We start from the raw sequence: 25,216 nt of genomic DNA on the forward strand, positions 1-25,216 counted from the left end.
AAAAGATTGTGTCATTGACGACACAGCAATCCCAGTTGTGTTTAATAAGTATAAATAGAGGCCTTCTCATGAGCTGTGGAAGTAAGTTATTGTGTGACATACACAATGTCAGACAAGAAATATATTTGGCATGATTTGCAGTGATTTTACAAGCTATCCATCCCTTTTAACTTCAATCAAAAGAAGGCAACACTTTTGGTCAGCCAAAAGGTCTGTTCATTCACTGGTGTATAGTGCTGCTCTTCCTCTTTTTTTCCTTAGGGTAGTTTGTCCTATTATCTAACAAACAATATTAGATCAATCAGTAATAACAAGTCATAACCACTCCAAGGAGGTTACAGTATCAGAAAATTGTGGCACTTAAAGTTAAAATACACAATTCTGTAGTTTGCTTCTTTATCCTCTTTTGAGACCCTGTTATAAACCATTTAATGCTCATATTTCAATAGTTTGTTCATTTAAAAAGTTTCACACACTTCTGATTGACTTTTTTAAATGTATATTACTAATGTTTATCATCTTGACTCCACCACTCTTCCCCCATTAAGAATATTTATCATCAGGAAAGGTTTACACTGTCTATTAAAGCGACTCTCTGGTTCAAGAAAAAAAAATATCACATCACTATGGAACGAACAGAACACTTGCCTGGCATCTTTTCGGCTGCAGATCCACCAAATTATGGGCTCTTCTTCTGCCATCCAAGATTGCCAATTCAGAAAATCTAAGATTAGACATACTGCAAAATCTGTGCACTAAGCTGTAATTCACCATACATACAATCAAATGACTAACAGAAATAGTAGCTCCTTAAAACTTAACTTTTAATGAAGATATATAAAAATAGAAAGTGTAAAAATAACCCTATCAGAAAGGTGAATAAATTAGTTAAGGCAAAACTAAGGATCAATTAATTAAATCCTGATTGACTAATAATATTACTCTGCAGACCCCTCACAGACAACATGCCAGTCTGAAAGCTTTGGTGTGCAATACAGACATGAGGGATTCCTTCTTAACCAATATTGTCATCCTGGTTCCACTAGAAAGTATACAACTAACTTGTAGCCTGTAGCATGTACCATCTTAGAGTTGCAGGCTGTCTGGTACTGGTTTGTGGCCGTAGATCAATTGTGGTTGTAGATAGTTACTTCTCGGGGCAGGTCTGCTGTATAGATAGGCTACTACATTTCCCTAATGAGACCCGAAAAATAAAAGGAATGGGCTATCCATCCCTTGGAAAGCCTATGTATAGAGCAGCAGCGATAAGGGAAGCCTCGTATGGAACCTTGCCCAATCTATAACTTATTAAAACCTAATGCTATCCAACATGCCATGGTTCTATCTGTGTACTACTGAACTCCTTAGAAGACTTCAATACCAGGAAATAAAGTAAAAACAAAACAAAACTTTGGTGGGTATAGAAAGTGAGGTGGCAGGAGTTTACTGAGATTGCCCCAAAATTATCAAGGCCCGTGGTCAGTGGATCTGAGTCCCAACTAGCTTAGTTGTCTCTCAAGGTCTGAGAGATAAGTTCAAGGTGGTTTCTCTAGGTCTAGCAGGTCCTCGGTAGCTTAACCTTGGAACGGAGCTTTATATCAACAAAAGAAAAATAGAATTTTAATTAGGAGCTGTGTCTCTACAAACAGTTTGATGAGGAGGTCGCTGTCGGTCGCCTTTTCCGTTACTTCAAGCCCTTCAAGCTAGAGATTATTGGAGGTCTAGCAGTCCTACTTGCTCTGATCTGGAATTGATGGCTTATCCTATAACAATTTACCATATGTTTTATTTACATGATATCATATGGCTTTACCATATGGTTAATCAGGAGCTCTTATTTTAATAGGAAACAAGCTATGAAGAAATTGTGCCACAAAGTCTCAATTCAGAAGACACCAAGAACCATGTTATGCATTTTCTAAACAAGGTATTATTAGAGATGTGCTACAGTGTATGTAATTAAGGTTTGCTAAAGACATCATGCTAATCCCTCTTTCCAGACCACAACCTAAAGTTTGGTATTTAACATTAATAGAATAGTTATTTTGTAAATTATACTGTGCATTAACTATGGGTTTGATAAAAATAAATACATAACTTTATAACTCTGCTCATTTCATTAGAAGAATAAAAAATGCATGTTATGCTTTCTGTATAAAAAATAAGATCAAGTGCCTAGTTTAGTAGTATGAAAAAATTGATTCGCCTGCTATACCTTTGTTAATTATCTCATGTCTCCTGGCTCTTATTATATTTGAATAGAAGTGCCGAATGCTGTTTAAACCCCATAAGCATATGGTCTTATTTGGCTTTAAAAGAGAGATTCTGGAAGACAATTATTATTCCTTGTTACCACGAAACATTTATTATAATCTACACTAAATAGCTTGTCCTCCCTTGCTAGTGTAGACTTGTGTTTTGACACATGGACTTGCACAGATGTGCCACATCTGGTGCCAGTGGGAGTTAAAAAGACATTAAGGCTGTTGTGTAAAAGGTATTCTTAATAAATGTATCTTTGGTTTCAATGAATCACCTATCCCACATGTCAAATGTTGAGATTTGTGCATATGGGAGATACAAGTCCAAATTTACCTTTTTTTACTGGATCACTGCTACATCTGTAGGTGGTTTAGTACGTGTATATATACAGTACAGACCAAAAGTTTGGACACACCTTCTCATTCAAAGAGTTTTCTTTATTTTCATGACTATGAAAATTGTAGATTCACACTGAAGGCATCAAAACTATTAAACACATGTGGAATTATATACATAACAAAAAAGTGTGAAACAACTGAAAATATGTCATATTCTAGGTTCTTCAAAGTAGCCACCTTTTGCTTTGATTACTGCTTTGGCATTCTCTTGATGAGCTTCAAGAGGTAGTCACCTGAAATGGTTTTCACTTCACAGGTATGCCCTGTCAGGTTTAATAAGTGGGATTTCTTGCCTTATAAATGGGGTTGGGACCATCAGTTGCGTTGTGGAGAAGTCAGGTGGATACACAGCTGATAGTCCTACTGAATAGACTGTTAGAATGTGTATTATGGCAAGACAAAGGCAGCTAAGTAAAGAAAAATGAGTGGCCATCATTACTTTAAGAAATGAAGGTCAGTCAGTCCGAAAAATTGGGAAAACTTTGAAAGTGTCCCCAAGTGCAGTCACAAAAACCATCAAGCGCTACAAAGAAACTGGCTCACATGCAGACCACCCCAGGAGAGGAAGACCAAGAGTCACCTCTGCTGCGGAGGATAAGTTCATCCGAGTCACCAGCCTCAGAAATCGCAGGTTAACAGCAGCTCAGATTAGAGACCAGGTCAATGTCACACAGAGTTCTAGCAGTAGACACATCTGTACAACTGTTAAGAGGAGACTGTGTGAATCAGGCCTTCATGGTAGAATATCTGCTAGGAAACCACTGCTAAGGACAGGCAACAAGCAGAAGAGACTTGTTTGGGCTAAAGAACACAATGAATGGACATTAGACCAGTGGAAATCTGTGCTTTGGTCTGACGAGATCACATTTCAGATCTTTGGTTCCAACCAACGTGTCTTTGTGCGATGCAGAAAAGGTGAACGGATGGACTCTACATGCCTGGTTCCCACCGTGAAGCATGGAGGAGGAGGTTTGATGGTGTGGGGGTGCTTTGCTGGTGACACTGTTGGGGATTTATTCAAAACTGAAGGCATACTGAACCAGCATGGCTACCACAGCATCTTGCAGCGGCATGCTATTCCATCCGGTTTGCATTTAGTTGGACCATCATTTATATGGGGTGCTGGCCAGTTGACCTGGCCTCCACAGTCACCGGACCTGAATCCAATCGAGATGGTTTGGGGTGAGCTGGACCGCAGAGTGAAGGCAAAAGGACCAACAAGTGCTAAGCATCTCTGGGAACTCCATTTCAGGTGACTACCTGTTGAAGCTCATCAAGAGAATGCCAAGAGTGTGCAAAGCAGTAATCAAAGCAAAAGGTAGCTACTTTGAAGAACCTAGAATATGACATATTTTCAGTTGTTTCACACTTTTTTGTTATGTATATAATTCCACATGTGTTAATTCATAGTTTTGATGCCTTCAGTGTGAATGTACAATTCTCATAGTCATGAAAATAAAGAAAACTCTTTGAATGAGAAGGTGTGTCCAAACTTTTGGTCTGTACTGTATGTATAGTAATATAGTTTGTAATGATGAAAAAATCCATGTGTCCATCTAGTTCAACCCATTATCCTGTGAAATTGATCCAGAATAAATGTCAAAAAAATGTATCTAGGTTACTCTAACTATTTTTCACCATCACAGCCTACTCGGATAGAGAGTTCCATAGTCACGCTGGTATTAAAGTAAAGAATCACATTCTTTGTTCATGTAGAAATGTTTCTTGTAGTTATAGAGGCTATACCCTTGTCACAGTATTCGGTATAACTAAATATATTTATAATATTGTATTTATTATTATATATAATATATTATATTGATATTTGAAAAATTTATACATGGCTATTTGTTCTCCCCTCAGATGTCTGTTTTCTATACGGTACTACATAACCCTATATAAACTTTCTGGGTACTGTAGTCTACCCATTCCATTTATTACATTAGTTGCCCTCCTTTTATCCCACCCAGGTTATGCTTTGTTTCTTGTGCACAGATGGTCAAAATTGTATACAAAGCTGCATGTGTGGTCTGGATAGTAATTTTTAACATGGCAGAACTATGTTCTTGTCATGTGCATCTATGCCCTCAATTTGATGCACCCTATGATCTTATTAGCCTTGGCAGCAGCTTCCTGACACTGGTTGCTGCAGTTAGGTTTACTATCAACTAAAATTCTAATCTCCTTTTCCATGTTGCTCTTACTTTGTGTTTTCACAAAGGTTTATTAAAAGTAATTAGCCACTTTGCCCAAGCCTCCAACCTACCCAGATCCATTAGTAGCAGTGTACTGTTACACAAACTCTTAACATTTGTGTTAACCCCTTCTTGCCACGGCCTTATTTTCCAAATCTAATGTTGTGTTATGTGGTAATAGATAAGTAAGATCATTCCAAAGCTAAGTAATTAAAAAAAAAATATGAAAACATTGTACTTTATATTAGTAGATTTGGGTCGATAGGTCTATTTATAAAAATCTGATGAGAATGTGGAAAATGCAAAAAAAAATTTAGTAAATTCTTATTTATCTACTTTTAAGACAGATCGTGGTACTTCACAAAATAGTTAACGTTCACCATATTTCAACTTTATGTTGGCATCATTTTGTAAATCTCATGTAATTTTTCTAGGACGTTTGAAGGCTTATAACAAAAACAAATTTACAAGAAAATTTCCAAACCTTAGATTTTTAAGGACCAGTTCAGTTCTTAAGTGACTTCGAAAAAGAAAACAAATTACCCCATTTTAGAAACTGTGCCCAAAACTGAACTTAGAAACATTGTTAACCAGGTGTTCCATAAAAAAATAAAATAAAACTGGAGGTAAAATTTAAGAAAGTAATTCATTTTTGCAGACTTTTTTTTACTGTCACACAGGAAGGGTTAACAGCAAATGAAACCTCACTGTTTATTACACGTCTCAACCTGATAGAACATTAAAAATGAAAATAATAAAGTTTTATTAGAATCAAACAAAAGAAGGGGTGTAGATATATAATAAGGTTAAAACCAGGCATACAGGAGGTCTCTGATGTAGAAAGGGATTGGGTTGATTACTATTCACATCCAGGACCACCTGATAAATAGCCTATAGTTTGCTGGCACTCAGTGTAGTCACACAACTGTATACATGTGAACAACAGCAAAATAGGCTAATATATGCACTCCACTAGGAACAGTGACTCACATACATAGACCCAGTATGTGGACCAATTGGGAGTAGGAGTCCATTGAGGGCTCCCTCCGCCTCATGAAGGTACTGCTTGAGGAGGGGAAACGCTTACTACTGAAAAGTGAGAGTGATCTGAAAGAGAGTATTGTGCAGACCAAAAAATTCAGTGAGCACACTGACTTTGTTAAAAAGGAAACTGCTGCAGCAAAACATTGAAAGGTTTACCTGTAAGAGATCAAGGAAAGGAAACACTTGTAATATAACAGGGACATTAGAGACTTTAAGAAGGACAAGATCTTTGACTTTGGCCTTAGACGTCAAACCGCCTCTGAGGTCAACACTGAATTGTCTTCCTCGGATCGCGATACGGATTCTGATCGGGGACCCACTTCCTCCTGGGGGAAAAGTCCCCGTAGGTCACAAAGAGGAGGTAGACAGCAAGGCAGATCAGGTAGGGGCTCCAGAGGGGGATGTTTAGACAACACACCCTCAGTCTCAGAATACCTACTGTGAAATAAAGACATCAGAAGTTCCCAAATAGAGGAACTCTAAGTCATTAACCACCTATCGCCGCGGTAACGCCGAATGGCGTCATTGCGGTGGCTCTCCCAGGTCACACTAACGCCGATTGGCGTCATCTAGCGAGAGCCGAGATTTCCTGTGAACGCGCGCACACAGGCGCACGCGTTCACAGGAACGGAAGGTAAGCGAGTGTTTTGATAACAGCGTCTAATATACCTGCCAACTGGTCCTCTGGTGGACCCCTGTAAGGCTCCATTCAGACGTCCATATGTGTTTTACGGATCCACGCATCTATGGATCGGATCCGCAAAACACATACGGACATCTGAATGGAGCCTTACAGGGGGGTGATCACCCCATATACACTCCCTGATCACCCCCTGTCATTGCTCACCCCCCTGTAAGGCTCCATTCAGATGCCCGTATGTGTTTTACGGATCCACGCATCCATGGATCGGATCCGCAAAACGCATACGGACGTCTGAATGGAGCCTTACAGGGGGGTGATCAGGGAGTCTATATGGGATGATCACCCCCCCCTGTAAGGCTCCATTCAGACGCCCGTATGTGTTTTACGGATCCACGCATCCATGGATCGGATCCGCAAAACGCATACGGATGTCTGAATGGAGCCTTACAGGTGGGTGATCATTGACAGGGGGCTGATCACCCCATATACACTCCCTGATCACCCCCTGTCATTGATAACCCCCTGTAAGGCTCCATTCAGACGTCCGTATGTGTTTTGCGGATCCGATCCATATATCCGTCGATCTGTAAAAAAACATATGGACGTCTGAATGGAGCCTTTCAGGGGGGTGATCACCCCATATACACTCCCTGATCACCCCCCTGTCATTGATCACCCCCCTGTAAGGCTCCATTCAGTAAATTTTTTGGCCCAAGTTAGCGGAAATAGTTTTTTTTTCTCATATTTTCTCATATTCCACTAACTTGTGTCAAAAAATAAAACCTCACATGAACTCACCCATACCCCTCACGGAATCCAAATGCGTAACATTTTTTAGACATTTACTGTATATTCCAGACTTCTCACGCTTTAGGGCCCCTAAAATGCCAGGGCAGTATAAATACCCCACATGTGACCCCCATTTCGGAAAGAAGACATCCCAAGGTATTCCGTGAGGGGCATATTGAGTCCATGAAAGATTGACATTTTTGTCCCAAGTTAGCGGAAAGGGAGAGTTTGTGAGAAAAAATAGAAACTAACTTGTGCCAAAAAAAATAAAAATTCTATGAACTCGCCATGCCCCTCATTGAATACCTTGGGGTGTCTTCTTTCCAAAATGGGGTCACATGTGGGGTATTTATACTGCCCTGGCATTTTAGGGGCCCTAAAGCGTGAGAAGAAGTCTGGGATCCAAATGTCAAAAAAATGCCCTCCTAAAAGGAATTTGGGCCCCTTTGCGCATCTAGGCTGCAAAAAAGTGTCACACATGTGGTATCGCCGTACTCAGGAGAAGTTGGGGAATGTGTTTTGGGGTGTCATTTTACATATACCCATGCTGGGTGAGAGAAATATCTCGGTCAAATGCCAACTTTGTATAGAAAAAAAAATGGGAAAAGTTGTCTTTTGACGAGATATTTCTCTCACCCAGCATGGGTATATGTAAAATGACACCCCAAAACACATTCCCCAACTTCTCCTGAGTACGGCGATACCACATGTGTGACACTTTTTTGCAGCCTAGATGCGCAAAGGGGCCCAAATTCCTTTTAGGAGGGCATTTTTTTGACATTTGGATCCCAGACTTCTTCTCACGCTTTAGGGCCCCTAAAATGCCAGGGCAGTATAAATACCCCACATGTGACCCCATTTTGGAAAGAAGACACCCCAAGGTATTCAATGAGGGGCATGGCGAGTTCATAGAATTTTTATTTTTTTTGGCACAAGTTAGTTTCTATTTTTTCTCACAAACTCTCCCTTTCCGCTAACTTGGGACAAAAATGTCAATCTTTCATGGACTCAATATGCCCCTCACGGAATACCTTGGGATGTCTTCTTTCCGAAATGGGGGTCACATGTGGGGTATTTATACTGCCCTGGCATTTTAGGGGCCCTAAAGCGTGAGAAGAAGTCTGGGATCCAAATGTCAAAAAAATGCCCTCCTAAAAGGAATTTGGGCCCCTTTGCGCATCTAGGCTGCAAAAAAGTGTCACACATGTGGTATCGCCGTACTCAGGAGAAGTTGGGGAATGTGTTTTGGGGTGTCATTTTACATATACCCATGCTGGGTGAGAGAAATATCTCGTCAAAAGACAACTTTTCCCATTTTTTTTTCTATACAAAGTTGGCATTTGACCGAGATATTTCTCTCACCCAGCATGGGTATATGTAAAATGACACCCCAAAACACATTGCCCAACTTCTCCTGAGTACGGCGATACCAGATGTGTGACACTTTTTTGCAGCCTAGGTGGGCAAAGGGGCCCACATTCCAAAGAGCACCTTTAGGATTTTACCGGCCATTTTTTACAGATTTTGATTTCAGACTACTTACCACACATTTGGGCCCCTAGAATGCAAGGGCAGTATAACTATCCCACAAGTGACCCCATTTTGTAAAGAAGAAACCCTAAGGTATTTCGTGAGGGGTATGGTGAGTTTATGGAATTTTTTACTTTTTTTTCACAAGTTAGTGGAATATGAGACTTTGTAAGAAAAAAAAACAAAAAAAAAACTCCTGTTTCCGCTAACTTGGGACAAAAATTTTTTTTTTTTTACAGATTTTGATTTCAAACTTCTTCTCACGCATCTGGGCTCCTAAAACGCCAGGGCACTATAACTACCCCACAAGTGACCCCATTTTGGAAAGAAGACCCCCCAATGTATTTTGTGATGGGCATAGTGAGTTCATGGAAGTTTTTATTTTTTGTCACAAGTTAGTGGAATAGTGGACTTTGTAAGGAAAAAAATAAAATAAAAATCATCATTTTACGTTAACTTGTGACAAAAAATAAAAAGTTCTATGAACTCACTATGCTCATCAGTGAATACCTTAGGGTGTCTACTTTCCAAAATGGGGTCATTTGTGGGGGTTTTCTACTGTCTGGGCATTGTAGAACCTCATGAAACATGACAGGTTCTCAGAAAGTCAGAGCTTCTTCAAAAAGCGGAAATTCACATTTTTGTACCATAGTTTGTAAACGCTATAACTTTTACCCAAACCATTTTTTTTTTACCCAAACAAAGACATGTATCAAAGACATGTAGAACAATAAATTTAGCGAAAAATTTATATATGGATGTCGTTTTTTTATGCAAAATTTTACAACTGAAAGTGAAAAATGACATTTTTTTGCAAAAAAAATCGTTAAATTTTGATTAATAACGAAAAAAGTAAAAATGTCAGCAGCAATGAAATACCACCAAATGAAAGCTCTATTAGTGAGAAGAAAAGGAGGTAAAATTCATTTGGGTGGTAAGTTGCATGACCGAGCAATAAACCGCTAAAGTTGTGTAGTGCCGATTTGTAAAAAAGGGCCTGGTCACTAGGGGGGTATAAACCTGTGGTCCTTAAGTGGTTAATGTATCACGGCACATACTGTCCTTACCTGAGATGGAGGTCCTGAAAAAGGGTCTCATTTGTCCCTCCTCAAAAGTTCAACTTATTCAATTGGGTCAAAGATCTTTACCCCTATGCACGGAAGTTGAAGTGGAAAAAGGTTTTCCTAACTCATGACAAACTTATTCGTCATGAGTTAGGGATTAGAATGGAGGAGCTTCAGGATGATCAGCTTTTGGCTGACTTACATGAAGAAGGGGATAGGAACATAGGTGATCTTAGAAACACTTCTAAATTCCCCCCCCCCCCCCCCCCTTACTGATAGCACGCCGATTTATACGTTTATTTCGGTTGTCACCCAAGATCTTCATAAACTGAAGGGGCAGTACTTTTGTTCTGCCAGCTTAAGCCCTGATGAAAGAAAATCACTGAGAGATCTGGAGGGGGATTCAAAAACAGTCATCAAACCCCAATAATAAGTTATAGAAACGTCTCTGTAATGCTGTTATGGCACTTATCGGCGCTGCGGATCCACCGTGTGATGTGGGTAAAGTTCACTCAAATATCGAAAGTAAAATGAAGGTGTTAGTGCTACTAGAAATTGTTAAGTCCAATCAGGAATCAGTCCTCCAGGTCAAGAGTTCCTCACAATGCAACCGCACAATCCAGACGTAGGACGCTCTTTAAAACGCCAAAATCCAGAAGTTTGGTGCACGATAGTGAAGTTCCACAAGGGAGCAATTCCAGATCGTCTTTATTGTACTTACAAGATGGACAATTAAAAACGGCATATAAAAATCTATTTTCTCATGCATCTAGGTCGGGTGGATGCATGAGAAAATAGATTTTTATATGCAGTTTTTATTGTCCATCTTGTATGTACAATAAATACGTTTTGGAATTACTCCCTTGTGGAACTTCATTATTGTGCACCTAACTTCGTTCCAGGATTTGGGCGTTTGACAGAGCATCCTACGTCTGGATTCTGATTGTGCGATTACATTGTGAAGAACTCTTGACCTAGAGGACCGATTCCTGATTTGACTTGAATTTCTGGCAGCGCGAACACCTTCATTTTACTTTGGATAGTCATCAAACCCTCAGCCAAGGGGGTAATATTGTTATCATGGATCAGGAACAATACTGTGGCATGTGCCTCAGAATATTGGAAGACACTATTACATATAGGCATCTACCCTCAGATCCTACCCTAATCTTCAGGGATCAACTGTCTGCACTTCTTAATGAGGCCTTGAAAGAAAGATAAGCTCATAAATAGAACTGAACTGGATTTTCTACTACCCAAATTTCCAGTGCTGTCCATGTTTTATAGCTTATCTAAACTTTATAAACAAAGGGTAGATGAAGGGTAGACCCATTGTATCCAGCATGGGCAGTCTTACGGCAAACATCAGTACATACATTGACGTGATGCTAAGGCCTTTCATAGCGGGACTGTGTGACCATATATCAGTGTAAAACTGATAGTATTAAACTTTGCAATACAAGAGCATTGCAAAATATAGTACAGCCATCAGACCAACTGGATATTTAAAATCTAAATGGTACTTGATAGAAAAAAAAAAAAAAATGTGTAAAAATAAATTTAAAAAAAGTTAATTGCCTTTCCCGTATCTGTTAATATAGAGATAAAATAAAAAACTACACCTTATTTACTTGCCGTGTCTGTAATGACCTGATCATGGTACTAATCCCGGGTGGTGAAAGCTGTAAAAAAAAAAAATTGCTGAATTGGCGGAATTGCATTTTTTTTCTCATCTCCCAAAAAAAATTGATAAAAAGGGATCAAAAAGTCATATACATCCCAAAAATGATACCGATAAAAACTACAGCCCATCCTGCAAAAATAAACCCTCATACGATTATGTTGACATAAAAATATCGTTCTTAGATTTCGGTGATGCAAAAAAAGTGATTTTATGATATAAAAGTGGTATAACATGAAAAAAAAATTCTAATTTGCTGTCGTCATAACCATTTCAACCCACAGAATGAAATTCAGAATCTAATATACCACATGGAGAACTCCATAAAAAATAAAAAAAAACACTGACAGAAAATAAATTTCTGCCTAATTCACCTCCTAAAAAAATTGAATAAAAATCGTTCAAAAAGTCATCTAGACCAAAAATTGTACCAGTAATGATGGTATATTTGATACTTTTATTCATTTGGTTGATACGATTATGGACGATACCAAATTTATATTGTTATATTCATGTTCTACCAATTTTATATCACAAAATCACTTTTTATTAAACGTAACTATTTTGCATCACTAAATCGAAGACCCATAACTTAAAATGAAAAAGCTGCAAAAGAAAAAGCTTGCACACAGCTACATTGATAGAAAAATTTTAAGTTATGGGTCTTCGATTTAGTGATGCAAAATAGTTACGTTTAATAAAAAGTGATTTTGTGATATAAAATTGGTAGAACATGAATATAACAATATAAATTTGGTATCGTCCATAATCGTATCAACCAAATGAATAAAAGTATCAAATATACCACATTGAGAACCCCATAAAAAATAAAACACTGGTAGAATGCCAATATTAGCCCTCTTTACCTCATAAAAAAAGAAAAAGTGATCAAAAAGTAATATCTACCCAGGGGTTGTTTTTGTAAGCTGCAGAACCAAGTTAATAAATATTGAGGTTCATTTTGCTGTTAAGCCTTGGAATTAAATTAAAAATCGGCTCAAAAACGGACAAATTGAAAATTCACTTCCCTTTAGATGTTCCACAAGAATTAAAGGATTCGCATACAATGGGGCAATAAAGTATTTAGTCAACCACCAATTGTGCAAGTTCTCCCACTTAAAAAGATGATTTAAAGAATGTATTTGCAAATTATAGTGGAAAAGAAGTATTTGGTAAATGGAAAAAAAAGTTTATCTCAATACTTTGTTATATACCCTTTGTTGGCAATGACAGAAGTCAAACGTTTTCTGTAAGTCTTCACAAGGTTTTCACATACTGTTGCTGGTATTTTGGCCCATTCCTCCATGCAGATCTAAAAGTTTTTTATGGGGTTGAGATCTGGAGACTGGCTAGGCCATTCCAGGATCTTGAAATGCTTCTTACGAAGCCACTCCTTCGTTGCCCGGGCGGTGTGTTTGGGATCATTGTCATGCTGAAAGACCCAGCCACGTTTCATCCTCCATGCCCTTTTCACTCAAAATCTCACGATACATGGCTCCATTCATTCTTTACTTTGCAACGGATCAGTTGTCCTGGTCCCTTTGCAGAAAAACAGCCGCAAAGCTTGATGTTTCCACCCCCCAAGCATGATGTTTCCACACCCCAAAAAGTTCTACTTTGGTTTTATCTGACCATATGACATTCTCCCAGTCCTTTTTTGGATCATCCAAATGCTCTCTAGCAAACTTCAGACGGGCCCGGACATGTACTGGCTTAAGCAGGGGGACACGTCTGGCACTGCAAGATTTGAGTACCCGGCGGCGTAGTGTGTTAATAATTGTAGCCTTTGTTACTTTGGTCCCAGCTCTCTGCGGGTCATTCTGGGATTTTTGCTTACCGTTCTTGTGATCATTTTGACCCCTCGGGGTGAGATCTTGCGTAGAGCACCAGATCGAGGGAGATTATCAGTGGTCTTGTATGTCTTGCATTTTCTAATAATTGCACAGTTGATATCTTCACACCAAGCTGCTTGACTATTGCAGATTCAGCCTGGTGCATGTGTACAATTTTGTTTCTGGTGTCCTTCGACAGCTCTTTGGTCTTGGCAATAGTGGAGTTTGGAGTGTGGCTGTTTGAGGTTGTGGACAGGTGTCTTTTATACTGATAACAAGTTCAAACAGGTGCCATTAATACAGGTAACAAGTGGAAGACAGAGGAGCCTCTTAAAGAAGAAGTTACAGGTCTGTGAGAGCCAGAAATCTTGCTTGTTTGTAGGTGACCAAATACTTATTTTACTGAGAAATTTACCAATTAATTCATTAGAAATCCTACAATGTGATTTCCTGTATTCTTTCCCCCCATTCTGTCTCTCATAGTTGAAGTGTACCTATGATGAAAATTACAGGCCTCTAATCTTTTTAAGTGGGAGAACTTGCACAATTGGTCGCCTGCGCCAATGACGTCTTCTCTTTCAGTGATGTCATCGGCGCAGGCGCACTGAGGGAGTTCTGAGGAGACGAGCCTCCTCATCTCAGAGCACCTGCGCCAAATGAACAGAGGCGCGCGATTTTTGAAATACTGACAGGGCCGGCCGGAGGAGGAGATCACGGCTGGCCCTGTCAATCAACACGACGAGGGGGCAGTTTTCTGCGGCGGCTACCAGCAAGTAGACGCCCTACTTGCTGGTAGAGACCGGATTTGCATATTATAAAACGTCGTTTTCTCAAGAAACGGCCGCATGAAAGTAAGTGACAACATTATATTCTCATATGTCGCGCTATAATGAATGTAACTAGCCCAAAAAAAAAAATGACTGTTGTGGGGTGACAGAAGCCCTTTAATACGTAGAAATTCATACTAGCCTACCAGCTGAGTAAAAAAAAAAGCGCAACCCCTCCCGACATCTTTCGCCACTAGTGCGGCTTTGTCAGGGGAGCATGGGGTTATGGCGCATGCACGCCGTCATTCCCTACTTTATGGACCCATTTGTTCCTCCCCTATTCTCCTCCTAGCCAACCATCATCGGTCCTGTTAGATGTCATGACTGACATCTCAAGGGGCCAATTGCAGGCAGCAGTAACATAGTATATAAGGCAGAAAAAAAGACATTTGTCCATCCAGTTCGGCCTGTCATCCTGCAAGTTGATCCAAAGGAAGGCAACAAAAAAAAACTGTGAGGTAGAAGCCATTTTTCCCCACTTTAGGGGAATAAAAAATTCCTTCCTGACTCCAATCATGCAATCAGAATAACTCCCTGGATCTAGTAGCTATAGCCTGTAAAATGATTACACTCCAGAAATACAATAAGTACAAAGACTCCAGTTAAACGATATCGGATGCAACTTGTTTATTTTGTTCAATGTGGAATGCGGTGGCAGGGTAACGTTTCGGCAACTATGTGCCTCCATCAGACTGCAGCAAAATAAAATAAAAAGTGTATCTACATGAGTAAATATGACAGCAGACATTTGTTATAAAAAATTACATATAGGAAAAAATAAGGAAAAAGTCCAAAGAAATGAATAACGTAAGAAAAAATCCTTTTGGAGTTCAAAAACCTGGGATCCTGTCCCAGTAAGGACACAGTCGACTAGGGTCATCCTCTTATATTTAGCAAGAACTATATCAGTAGGTTAAGGAAAAAATTAGCCCAGGTATATATGTCAGTCATATTCTTGCTTATATATAAATTATAATAAACACATGTGGTATGTATATGGTGGTGTGTATCCTTGCCTGTAAGAGAGCACTTGAAATGCTTATAATGCTTATAAAGATGGCCAGCCCAGAGTCCCAGAATCAACTTACCTAATGCTGCTGTAGAAGGAAGCCACAAGGAAGTGGGCGCAGTGAGGAAGATAACATGCGGATATACCGCTAGAGTATAGAAGCACCATGTCTGCTGGTGAGCCGGGCGGGTAAAAATATGTGCGCGGTCTGTCGGCGTGTCCCGCCTCACCGGAAGCTGGAAGTGCGTCACGTGGAACGCACAATGCTACAGCGATGCGTTCCACCAACCGGAAATACGTTGGTGGAGTGCAGCGCTGTATGGCAGACGCATGGGATCGAAGGAAGAGACAGAGGAGCATATAGAAAACAGTTATGCAAGGTTAGAGACTAAGATAAATGGGAGATATAATAAATAGTCAGACGTATAGTATAAGATAGGGAGATGCCAGTAAGTGTGACCGGAAGTGCGTCACGTAGAACGCACGATGCTACAGCGATGCATTCCACCAACCGGAAATACGTCGGTGGAGTGTAGCGCTGTATGGCAAACATATGGGATCGAGGGAAGAGATGGATAAATAGAGGAATATATAGGAAACAATTATAATATAAAAAAGGGGGTAAGGGACTGAGGTAGAAGGGGATATATAGTAAATAAGAAGTATGATCTAGGGTATACCAGTAAGTATTGAATAAATCATATTACTATCGATATTTATAATAAAGTTTGGATCTTGTACTCTCAATTGAGCCACCTTGGTTCCATACTTTCCAATTTATGAATCCAGAAGGCTTCTCTTAGTTTGGGTTGCTTCACTCTGTCTCTCCCCCCCCCCCCCCCCCGTCTTAGTACTGGAATGTGTTCTATCACCTGAAATTTCAGTTGAGAAATGGAGTGTGAGGCTTGCTTGAAATGATACGGGACAGGGAGGAGGAGGTTTTGTTTACGAATTGAGGATTTATGTTGGCATATTCTATTCCGGGTAGTTTGTGTAGTTTCACCCACATAGTTTAGACCGCATGGGCATTTGAGTGTGTAGATCACAAATTCAGAGTCACACATAAAGAAATCATTGATCTGGAATTGTTTGCCTGAGTATGGGTGAAAATGCTATTGCCTTTTTGTACATGTGAGCACTGTATGCAGTGACGGCACGGAAAAGTGCACTTCTTAGGTGTCCTTAGAAATGACTGGCGAGTTGTTTTAATAGCTGAGCCTATATCTGCTCGGACCAGTAGGTCTTGTAGTTTCTTTGGGTGTCTGTTGCACGTGAGGATAGGATTTTTAAATTCCTCAATTTCCGGATAGGCCCTAGTTAGTAGGTGCCGATGAGATCTAATACGGTTTTCAATCTTTCTGGCGCATGGGTGATATGTATGAACGAAGGGAATACGTTTCCCCAATTGTCGATTACGGTCTTGGGGATGTATCGGGTATTTTATCAGGTGTGGGAGATGACCTCTCTCACTAAATCGTTCCTGCATTTCTTCAATTATTTTTGTCTGTGTGGGTTCGGTTTGTACGATTCTGCGTATTGTTTGAAATTGCAAAGTTGGGAGTGATTTTTTTGTGTTAGTCGAATGGAAACTGGAAAAGTGCAATAGGTTATTGTGGCCTGTGGGTTTCCTATACAGTTCAGTTATGAAGCTGCCATCCGGATTTTTGAGTACTAATGTATCCAAGAAGTTAATCGATATTGGGTCGAAATGGATAGTGAATTGGAGTTCTAGAGTGATGTTATTAATGTAATTGTGGAAATCAAGTAATGTTTCTGTGGTGGCCCTCCAGAAACAAAAGATATTGTCAATATATTGTTTCCACAGTTGTATGTGTGTCCTGAAGTTGTAGTCTGGGTATAAATGAGTTTCTTCAAAATCCGACATGAAGCTATTGGCATAAGGGGGCGCCACATTGGACCCCATTGCCGTAACCTGTTTCTGTAGATAGAACTGGTCCTGAAATAGAAAGAAGTTGTGGTAGAGGACTATTGAAAGTAAGTCCTTGCACAAGGAGATCACATTAGGGTTTTTGTCTGTTTTTTTGAGTATTTTGTCTACCGCTGCTAGTCCTTTTGTATGTTGGATACAGGTGTATAGACTACATACATCCCAGATAACCAGGATGTAGATTTTTTCTAATGGTTCAACATTTTTAAGAATATTGAGAAAGGCAGATGTGTCAAGTAGAAATGATTTGGTCTTTTTGATCTCTGGGGTAACTATTTTTTCGAGGAAAATGGAAAGGGGTGAGAGAATGGAATCAGTGGAGGCTATGATGGGACATCCAGGTGGGTTGTGCAGATTCTTGTGAATTTTGGGTAATGTGTAGAAACCTGGAATGATCGGGTATCTATTGGTCAAAAAGGTTGCTGTGTCCTGGTCTATAGTTCCTTTGTCTATATGTAGGGTCAGTATATCTTGGATTTTACGGGCTATGTACAATGTCGGATTATGGATTAGTTTCTCATAGACATCCTGATCATTAAGTTGTCTCAAAATTTCTGCGATGTAGTGGTCTTTGTCCATTATCACCACCTTGCTGGTTTGAAAATTAAGTTTTTCTGTTTTGATAGATTTTTGAGGGCTTGTTTGACTACTTGGGTAAGGTTATTTGTGAACTTCAGTTCACATTTCTCTATTCTTTTCCTGAAAGAATACATGTCTTTGTGTACTAATGATATACATGTTTCAAATGGTGGTTGGGTTTTAGGGGGCATATATGAACTTTGTTCCGTAGTGATAGTTCTTTTTCTGAAATGAGGGCTTTTGGAGATTGAAGGTCAATTTTTCCTTTTATTGTACTGAAGTGTGTAGTAAGCCTGATGCGCCTGTATAATCTATGTAGATCTAGTTCTAGTTGAAAGGTGTTCAACATATGAGAGGGGCAAAAAGAGTCTTTTTTTCTAGTAGTAACATGTCTGCTGGGCCCAGTAATTGAGAGGATATATTGACTACTAGTGACTGTGTCCTTATCTGCTTTCTTGTGGTCACTGATGTCAGCTGTGTTCCTCTATAAGTTCTTCTCAAACCTCTTGTTGGACAATATTTCGGTTGTCTTGGACGATAGTGTGGATCCCGATTGGACCCTGAATTGAAAGAGTCAGTTGAGGAGGATCTCCATCTGGTGTTGGTAGTTGAGGTATCTGGCCAACGGTAGACTTGGTTCAACTGATAGTCCTCTGTGTCTCTACAGAATTTGCTTCTTTTGGTATCCTTGATTTCTTTTCGTTGAGTTGTCAAGTGTGTTTTGATCTTTTCTAGTAGTTTCTCATAGTCTTCCTGTGAGAGTAATTGGTCCTCTGTGCTCTTGATTAGTTCTTTTGTATCTGAGATAGCTTGTTGTAAAAAAGATAAAGTTAGAGTCATAATATCAAAAGAACATTTGTTAAGTATTTGTTCAAATCTGGTACAATAGTCCGGGTTGTCTTTGAAAAATGTTGGTCTTGTTCGTATCCTTAGGCCTCGGGGGATACGTTTTAACCTTCAGGTATTCGGCCATGGTTACGCAATGTAACTCAAAGCTCATTCGTTTTCTGGATTCTCTCTCCAGGTCTCTAGCTTTGAACTCCGAGCTAGGGGTTTGTAGGAAGTCACTTGTTAGGGTGGGTGACTTTAGACAGGATGGAGTTTATTTCATCCTCTTGGTATGAAAGTGAGTTGCTTGTCATATTTGGGCCACGGTGCTTTACCAGGTTAGGGATCACTTATAATCACAATACATCCAGGCCCCTCTTGAATTCCTTTATTGTAAGTAAGTCTATTATGCCTGTGTATCATACCTCTATGCCTATCATCATGTCTAGATGCATTTATTTTGTAAATGTAATATTATAAATATACTAACCAGGCCAAAATGCCACTTGCTAAAGAAACTACTCACTAGCAGTAGCAGGTAGACATAGAGCAGAACCTGAACAGCAAGTGGTGGCATACTTGGACAGCACCCTTCTACCCCAAGTTCTGCTGATTACTGGGCAGCCAAACTATATTTGTGGCCGCAACTGGCAGAGTTTGCCCTGGAAAAGCTGTCCTGCCCGGCCAGTAGTGTGGCATCAGAGCGGGTGTTCAGTGCGTCGGGGGCCATAGTTACCCCAAGAAGAAATCGCCTGTCCACCCAAAATGTGGAGAGACTGACCTTTGTCACGATGAATCAGGCATGGATCAGCCAGGATTTCCACCCACCAATGCCTGATGCATCAGACTAGATCATCCATAGTGGCACACCAACACTTTGACAAAAGAGACCTGTTTCTTCTGGCTACCTGCCTCAGCTACTATTCTGATGCTGCCACCTGCCTGATGCCACACATCTGATGCCAAGTGCTCCTTCTTTCACCCACCAAGTGCTCCTTCTGCCACCCACCTCCACACTATGTCACCATGCCACTCTTTGGCCTCCTGATGCTGCTGCCACCTCCACACTGTCACCTTGCCACTCTGTGGCCTCCTTATGCTGATGCCACCTCCACACTATGTCACCTTGCCGCTCTGTGGTTTCCTCATGCTGCTGCCACCTCCACACTATGTCACCTGCCACTCTGTGGTCTCCTTATGCTGCTTCCACCTCACCACTCTGTCATAGGGCCACTCTGTGGACTTCTTATGCTGCTCCCACCCTCCCCACATGACCGGACCACTTTTTTGCCTTTCGGCCTGGGTGACATCATCATCTATTTGACCCTTCTTCTGATCTGTCAGAAGGAAGAAAAAATGAGACGCACAGTGGATCCTGTCTCTGTAGCAGCTGTAAGGCCTTTATGGTCCAATCAGAATTGGCTTGTTATTTTGTAGCCAAAAGCAGGACTGGGTACAAAACACAGAAGACATGAAAATATTCCGTTCACGTGTCATCTCTGTTTTGGATCCACTCCGTTTTTATTTTGGCATTAGTATTAGAAATACTGATGGATTATTGACCGAGTGAAGGCACATGCTTAACAGACAGGATCCGTTGTTTGGGGATTATTGTTCTTACGGATGAGAGGAAGGGCAACATAATCAGTGATGTCAACACAAACTTACTGCTGACACCCTCTCCACTCTGTCAGGGGGCTCTACTTGCATAAGCGTTTAATAGAACAGGTTCCGTAGACATCTATGTGGAATCAACTGACGACGGTGTAAAAGGAGTGCGCGTCTTCTTGGCGTTCAGTTTTGGCCCGTGACCGCCCAAATAAGTGGTGTGCAGTGATTCTAAGAGCGACACCTGTCATCTGCATGTCATTCTGACTCGCACTATAATTTCACTACCACAGCAGACTACCTATGCGTGTTACTGCAAGGCACAGTGTTCTACACCACTATAAATGCTCTCTGCAGCCAGGAAATAGCTGCTTATTAACATGATTTGCCGCAAATAAATTCAGATCAAACCAAATTTTTTCTAAAAATTTGGTGACCCGGCCAAATCAAATTTTTTAAAAATTTGCTCATCTCTAATCCAGATCTTAAAAAGGTGCTGCCAGCATATCCAAGCATCACATACAGAATTGACATACGGAATCTAACGGACCAACTGGTTCATAGTCAGTTTTCTGTTAAACAACAAAATATGTCCTAGTTAAGATCTGATATAACGGGGTCGTTTCCTTGTAAATTGTACATTATCCAATGGATAGTCGAGAATACTTCATTAGTAAATTGTATAATTGCCGCAGCAGTGGCATTATATAAATTGTGTCTTGCACATGTCCAAAACCCTACGTTGGGAAAACGGTTCAAGAATTAAAGGGTTTGTCTCACTTCAGTAAGTGGTATTTATCATGTAGAGAAAGTTAATACAAACTAATATATTATTATTATCCATATTGCCTCCTTTGCTGGCTATATTCATTTTTCTATTACAGTATACACTGCTCGTTTCCATGATTATAGACCACCCTGCAATCCATCAGTGGTGGTCGTGCTTGCACAATATAGGAAAAAGCCTATGTGTGCTACCATGGTCCCGGCCACCAGAGAGGCTGATGCTTTTTCCTGTAGTATGCAAGCACGACCACCACTGATGGATTGCAGAGTGATCTGTAACCATGGAAATGAGCAGTGTAGAATGTGATGGAAAAATGAATCCAGCCAACAAAGAAATAAATATAGATAATAACAATACATTAGTAAATGGCTTGTATTTACTTCCTCTACATGATAAATGCAACCTATTGAAGTGAGACAACACCTTTGAGGAGGATTTCAGGACACATAAGTTCTATTAACACCAAAAAATATATCTGCCTTTTTAGACACGTGACACATGTGCATAATGAGGGTCTTGATGTCTTGAAGTTCTTTGGCATATCCAGGGTTAGGTTAGATCCAAGCAGGGCTGTGGAGTCGGTAGATAAATGGTCCGACTCCAACTCCGACTCCTCAGTTTTTGGTACTTCCGACTCTGACTCCCCCGACTCCGACTCTTTTGTATTTAATATGCGAATGTCATTACCATGTCATTACCACAGAACTACTGGCTAGGAAGCTGCTGCCTTCTCCTTTGTGTGCTGATCTTCTGCTGAAGATAGGTCAGTGGGAGGATCCAAGAAGGGGAAGGGGCATTTGTAAAACATGATTTCCCTAGTAGAATCCCATAGTCATGTTTAAAGTTTAAGCTAACAATCGAGTTTACAAGTTTTTATAGCCTTAGCTGAATGACAGCAGTTTTTCAAATGGTTTACAGCTTCAGTCTTGAACTATTGACTATACATTTCCTTCACTTATACAAATGTCTAGTCCTGCAAAAAACATATTTACTTAATCGGTTATCAGTAAGAGGCTAGGTTCCCTGTAACAGCGGAACACAACACAATGGAAAGTATAAGTATTGCCGCTCCCTAACTGTGCATTGTGTGCCATATAGTGAAGCATATGAAAAGCATGCTTCTTCATGGTCACTTAACATGTTCATTTTGCGGTAACGTGACGCACTGCATGCATTGGCCTTTATTCTTACAGTAGAGAAGTACCGTATTTTTCGCAAAAGTGGGAGAAAAATAGCAGTGCGTCTTATGGGGCGAATGCTACGACCGTCCGGTGAATAGGCTGAGAAGGAGGAGGGGCTGGGGGCCGGCATCTGTTTCTGTAATGGCAGCGTGGCCCGGTGCAGTCACTGTATTCTATTACACCAGGCCCCGCTCACTGTAGTATACAGTAATCATATCTAACTTGTGGGTATTGTTAAAGTATTCCAATCATCTTAAAAATTTCTTGGCAGTCAGGAGGCCGGGCGGGCGCTCGTAGCGTAGCTCACTACGTCACGCACCTGCTCCATCCACTTTATGAATGAAGCAGGCACCGGGCCCCGCTGCCATTACAGAAAACTCAACTTCTATCAGATTTAGTTGTGGGAGGGAGGGTGACTTACTCCCTGCAGCTCATGCTTAGACAGCACTGTGCTGCTGTCTGAGAGTGAGCTGTCTGTGTGCTGCTGTCTGCGTGAGAGATTCCCAAAAAATGCATTGGCCAATAGAAGCCTAATCACGTGACCCTTATCAGCCAATAGAAGCTCGCAGGCCCTTAGTCCCCACATACACACAGTTTTACACCAGGTTTCCATAACAACCCAGCCATTTTTCTTCACTGCTGTAGGTCAGCTTGAAAGGGGTGGGGTACTGTAGATGTCACTATTTTAGTGGATACTGTTGATATCTTTTAATGACATACACAAACATTAAATGAAATAGATGACATATCCCTTCCTGCTAGTATGTATGTGTATGTATATATATATATATATATATATATATATATATTTACAGTACAGACCAAAAGTTTGGACACACCTTCTCATTCAAAGAGTTTTCTTTATTTTCATTACTATGAAAATTGTAGATTCACACTAAAGGCAACAAAACTATGAATTAAAACATGTGGAATTATATACATAACAAAAAAGTGTGAAACAACTGAAAATAAGTCATATTCTTGGTTCTTCAAAGTAGCCACCTTTTGCTTTAATTACTGCTTTGCACACTCTTGGCATTCTCTTGATGAGCTTCAAGAGGTAGTCACCTGAAATGGTCTTCCAACAGTCTTGAAGGAGTTCCCAGAGATGCTTAGCACTTGTTGGCCCTTTTGCCTTCACTCTGCGGTCAAGCTCACCCCAAACCATCTCGATTGGGTTCAGGTCCGGTGACTGTGGAGGCCAGGTCATCTGGCGCAGCACCCCATCACTCTCCTTCTCTCCTCCATGGTCAAATAGCCCTTACACAGCCTGGAGGTATGTTTGGGGTCATTGTCCTGTTGAAAAATAAATGATGGTCCAACTAAACGCAAACCGGATGGAATAGCATGCCGCTGCAAGATGCTGTGGTAGCCATGCTGGTTCAGTATGCCTTCAATTTTGAATAAATCCCCAACAGTGTCACCAGCAAAGCACCCCACACCATCGCACCTACTCCTCCATGCTTCATGGTGGGAACCAGGCATGTAGAGTCCATCCGTTCACCTTTTCTGCGTCGCACAAAGACATGTTGGTTGGAACCAAAGATCTCAAATTTGGACTCATCAGACCAAAGCACAGATTTCCACTGGTCTAATGTCCATTCCTTGTGTTCTTTAGCCCAAACAAGTCTCTTCTGCTTGTTGCCTGTCCTTAGCAGTAGTTTCCTAGCAGATATTCTACCATGAAGGCCTGGTTCCCACAGTCTCCTCTTAACAGTTGTTCTAGAGATGTGTCTGCTGCTAGAACTCTGTGTGGCATTGACCTGGTCTCTAATCTGAGCTGCTGTTAACCTGCGATTTCTGAGGCTGGTGACTCGGATGAACTTATCCTCCGCAGCAGAGGTGACTCTTGGTCTTCCTTTCCTGGGGCGGTCCGCATGTGAGCCAGTTTCTTTATAGCGCTTGATGGTTTTTATGACTGCACTTGGGGACACTTTCAAAGTTTTCCCAATTTTTCGTACTGACTGACTTCATTTCTTAAAGTAATAATGGCCACTCGTTTTTCTTTACTTAGCTGCTTTTTTCTTGCCATAATACAAATTCTAACAGTCTATTCAGTAGGACTATCAGCTGTGTATCCACCTGACTTCTCCACAACGCAACTGATGGTCCCAACACCATTTATAAAGCAAGAAATCCAACTTATTAAACCTGACAGGGCACACCTGTGAAGTGAAAACCATTTCAGGTGACTACCTCTTGAAGCTCATCAAGAGAATGCCAAGAGTGTGCAAAGCAGTAATCAAAGCAAAAGGTGGCTACTTTGAAGAACCTAGAATAGGACATATTTTCAGTTGTTTCACACTTTTTTGTTATGTATATAATTCCACATGTGTTAATTAATAGTTTTGATGCCTTCAGTGTGAATCTACAATTTTCATAGTCATGAGTGAGAAGGGATGTCCAAACTTTTGGTCTGTACTGTATATATACTGTATGTATGTGTGTGTGTGTATATATATATATATATATATATATATATATTTCGTAATTAAGATAATCGCTACAATTACTCAGTGATGATATATTACCGCATTCCTATACCTGGTATTTTGTCCTGATTAGTATATTTAGAATATAAAATTGCAAAATAAATGCATCCAGACATGATGATAGGCATAGAGGTATGATACACAGGCATAATAGACTTATTGCTGCCTGCAATGGGCCCCTTGACATGTCAGTCATGACATCTAACAGGACCGATGATGGTTGGCTAGGAAAAGAATAGGGGAGGAACAAATGGGTCCATAAAGTAGGGAATGACTGCGTGCACGTGTCACCGCCAGTTCTGTGAGACGGTCTGACAGACGTTCTTCTCTACCTCTTGTATGACGTTCTTTGTTTAGGTTTCACTTTGTCATCTCCTTTCCTTCTGCCAGGTGTCACTTATTTAGACTAATCGTCTTCCTTTATATTTCCTCCCATACTGCCTCACTTTGCAGTTTATACTACTTCCTGGATGAAGTGTTCACTGCTGGAGGCTGCTGCTGTTTGCTCAGATAAGGTGA

General features: G+C 40.5%; 1 protein-coding gene across 4 annotated transcripts in view; it reads left to right on the forward strand.

Annotated features, from left to right (window-relative positions):
• Positions 1–25,216, forward strand: part of C7H1orf112 (chromosome 7 C1orf112 homolog) — a 674,745-nt gene that overhangs the window by 616,436 nt on the left and 33,093 nt on the right. For all 4 annotated transcript variants that reach the window (XR_006390915.1, XM_044302156.1, XM_044302158.1 and 1 more), the window contains one exon: positions 1,847–1,927. Coding sequence is in view for 3 of the 4 variants with exons in the window: in XM_044302156.1 (XP_044158091.1) it covers positions 1,847–1,927 (81 nt within the window). In the remaining variant the exon portion in view is untranslated. The remainder of the gene's footprint in view (positions 1–1,846; positions 1,928–25,216) is intronic.

Source organism: Bufo gargarizans, chromosome 7 (genome assembly GCF_014858855.1).
Source record: "Bufo gargarizans isolate SCDJY-AF-19 chromosome 7, ASM1485885v1, whole genome shotgun sequence".
In the NCBI taxonomy this organism is placed as follows: domain Eukaryota; kingdom Metazoa; phylum Chordata; class Amphibia; order Anura; family Bufonidae; genus Bufo; species Bufo gargarizans.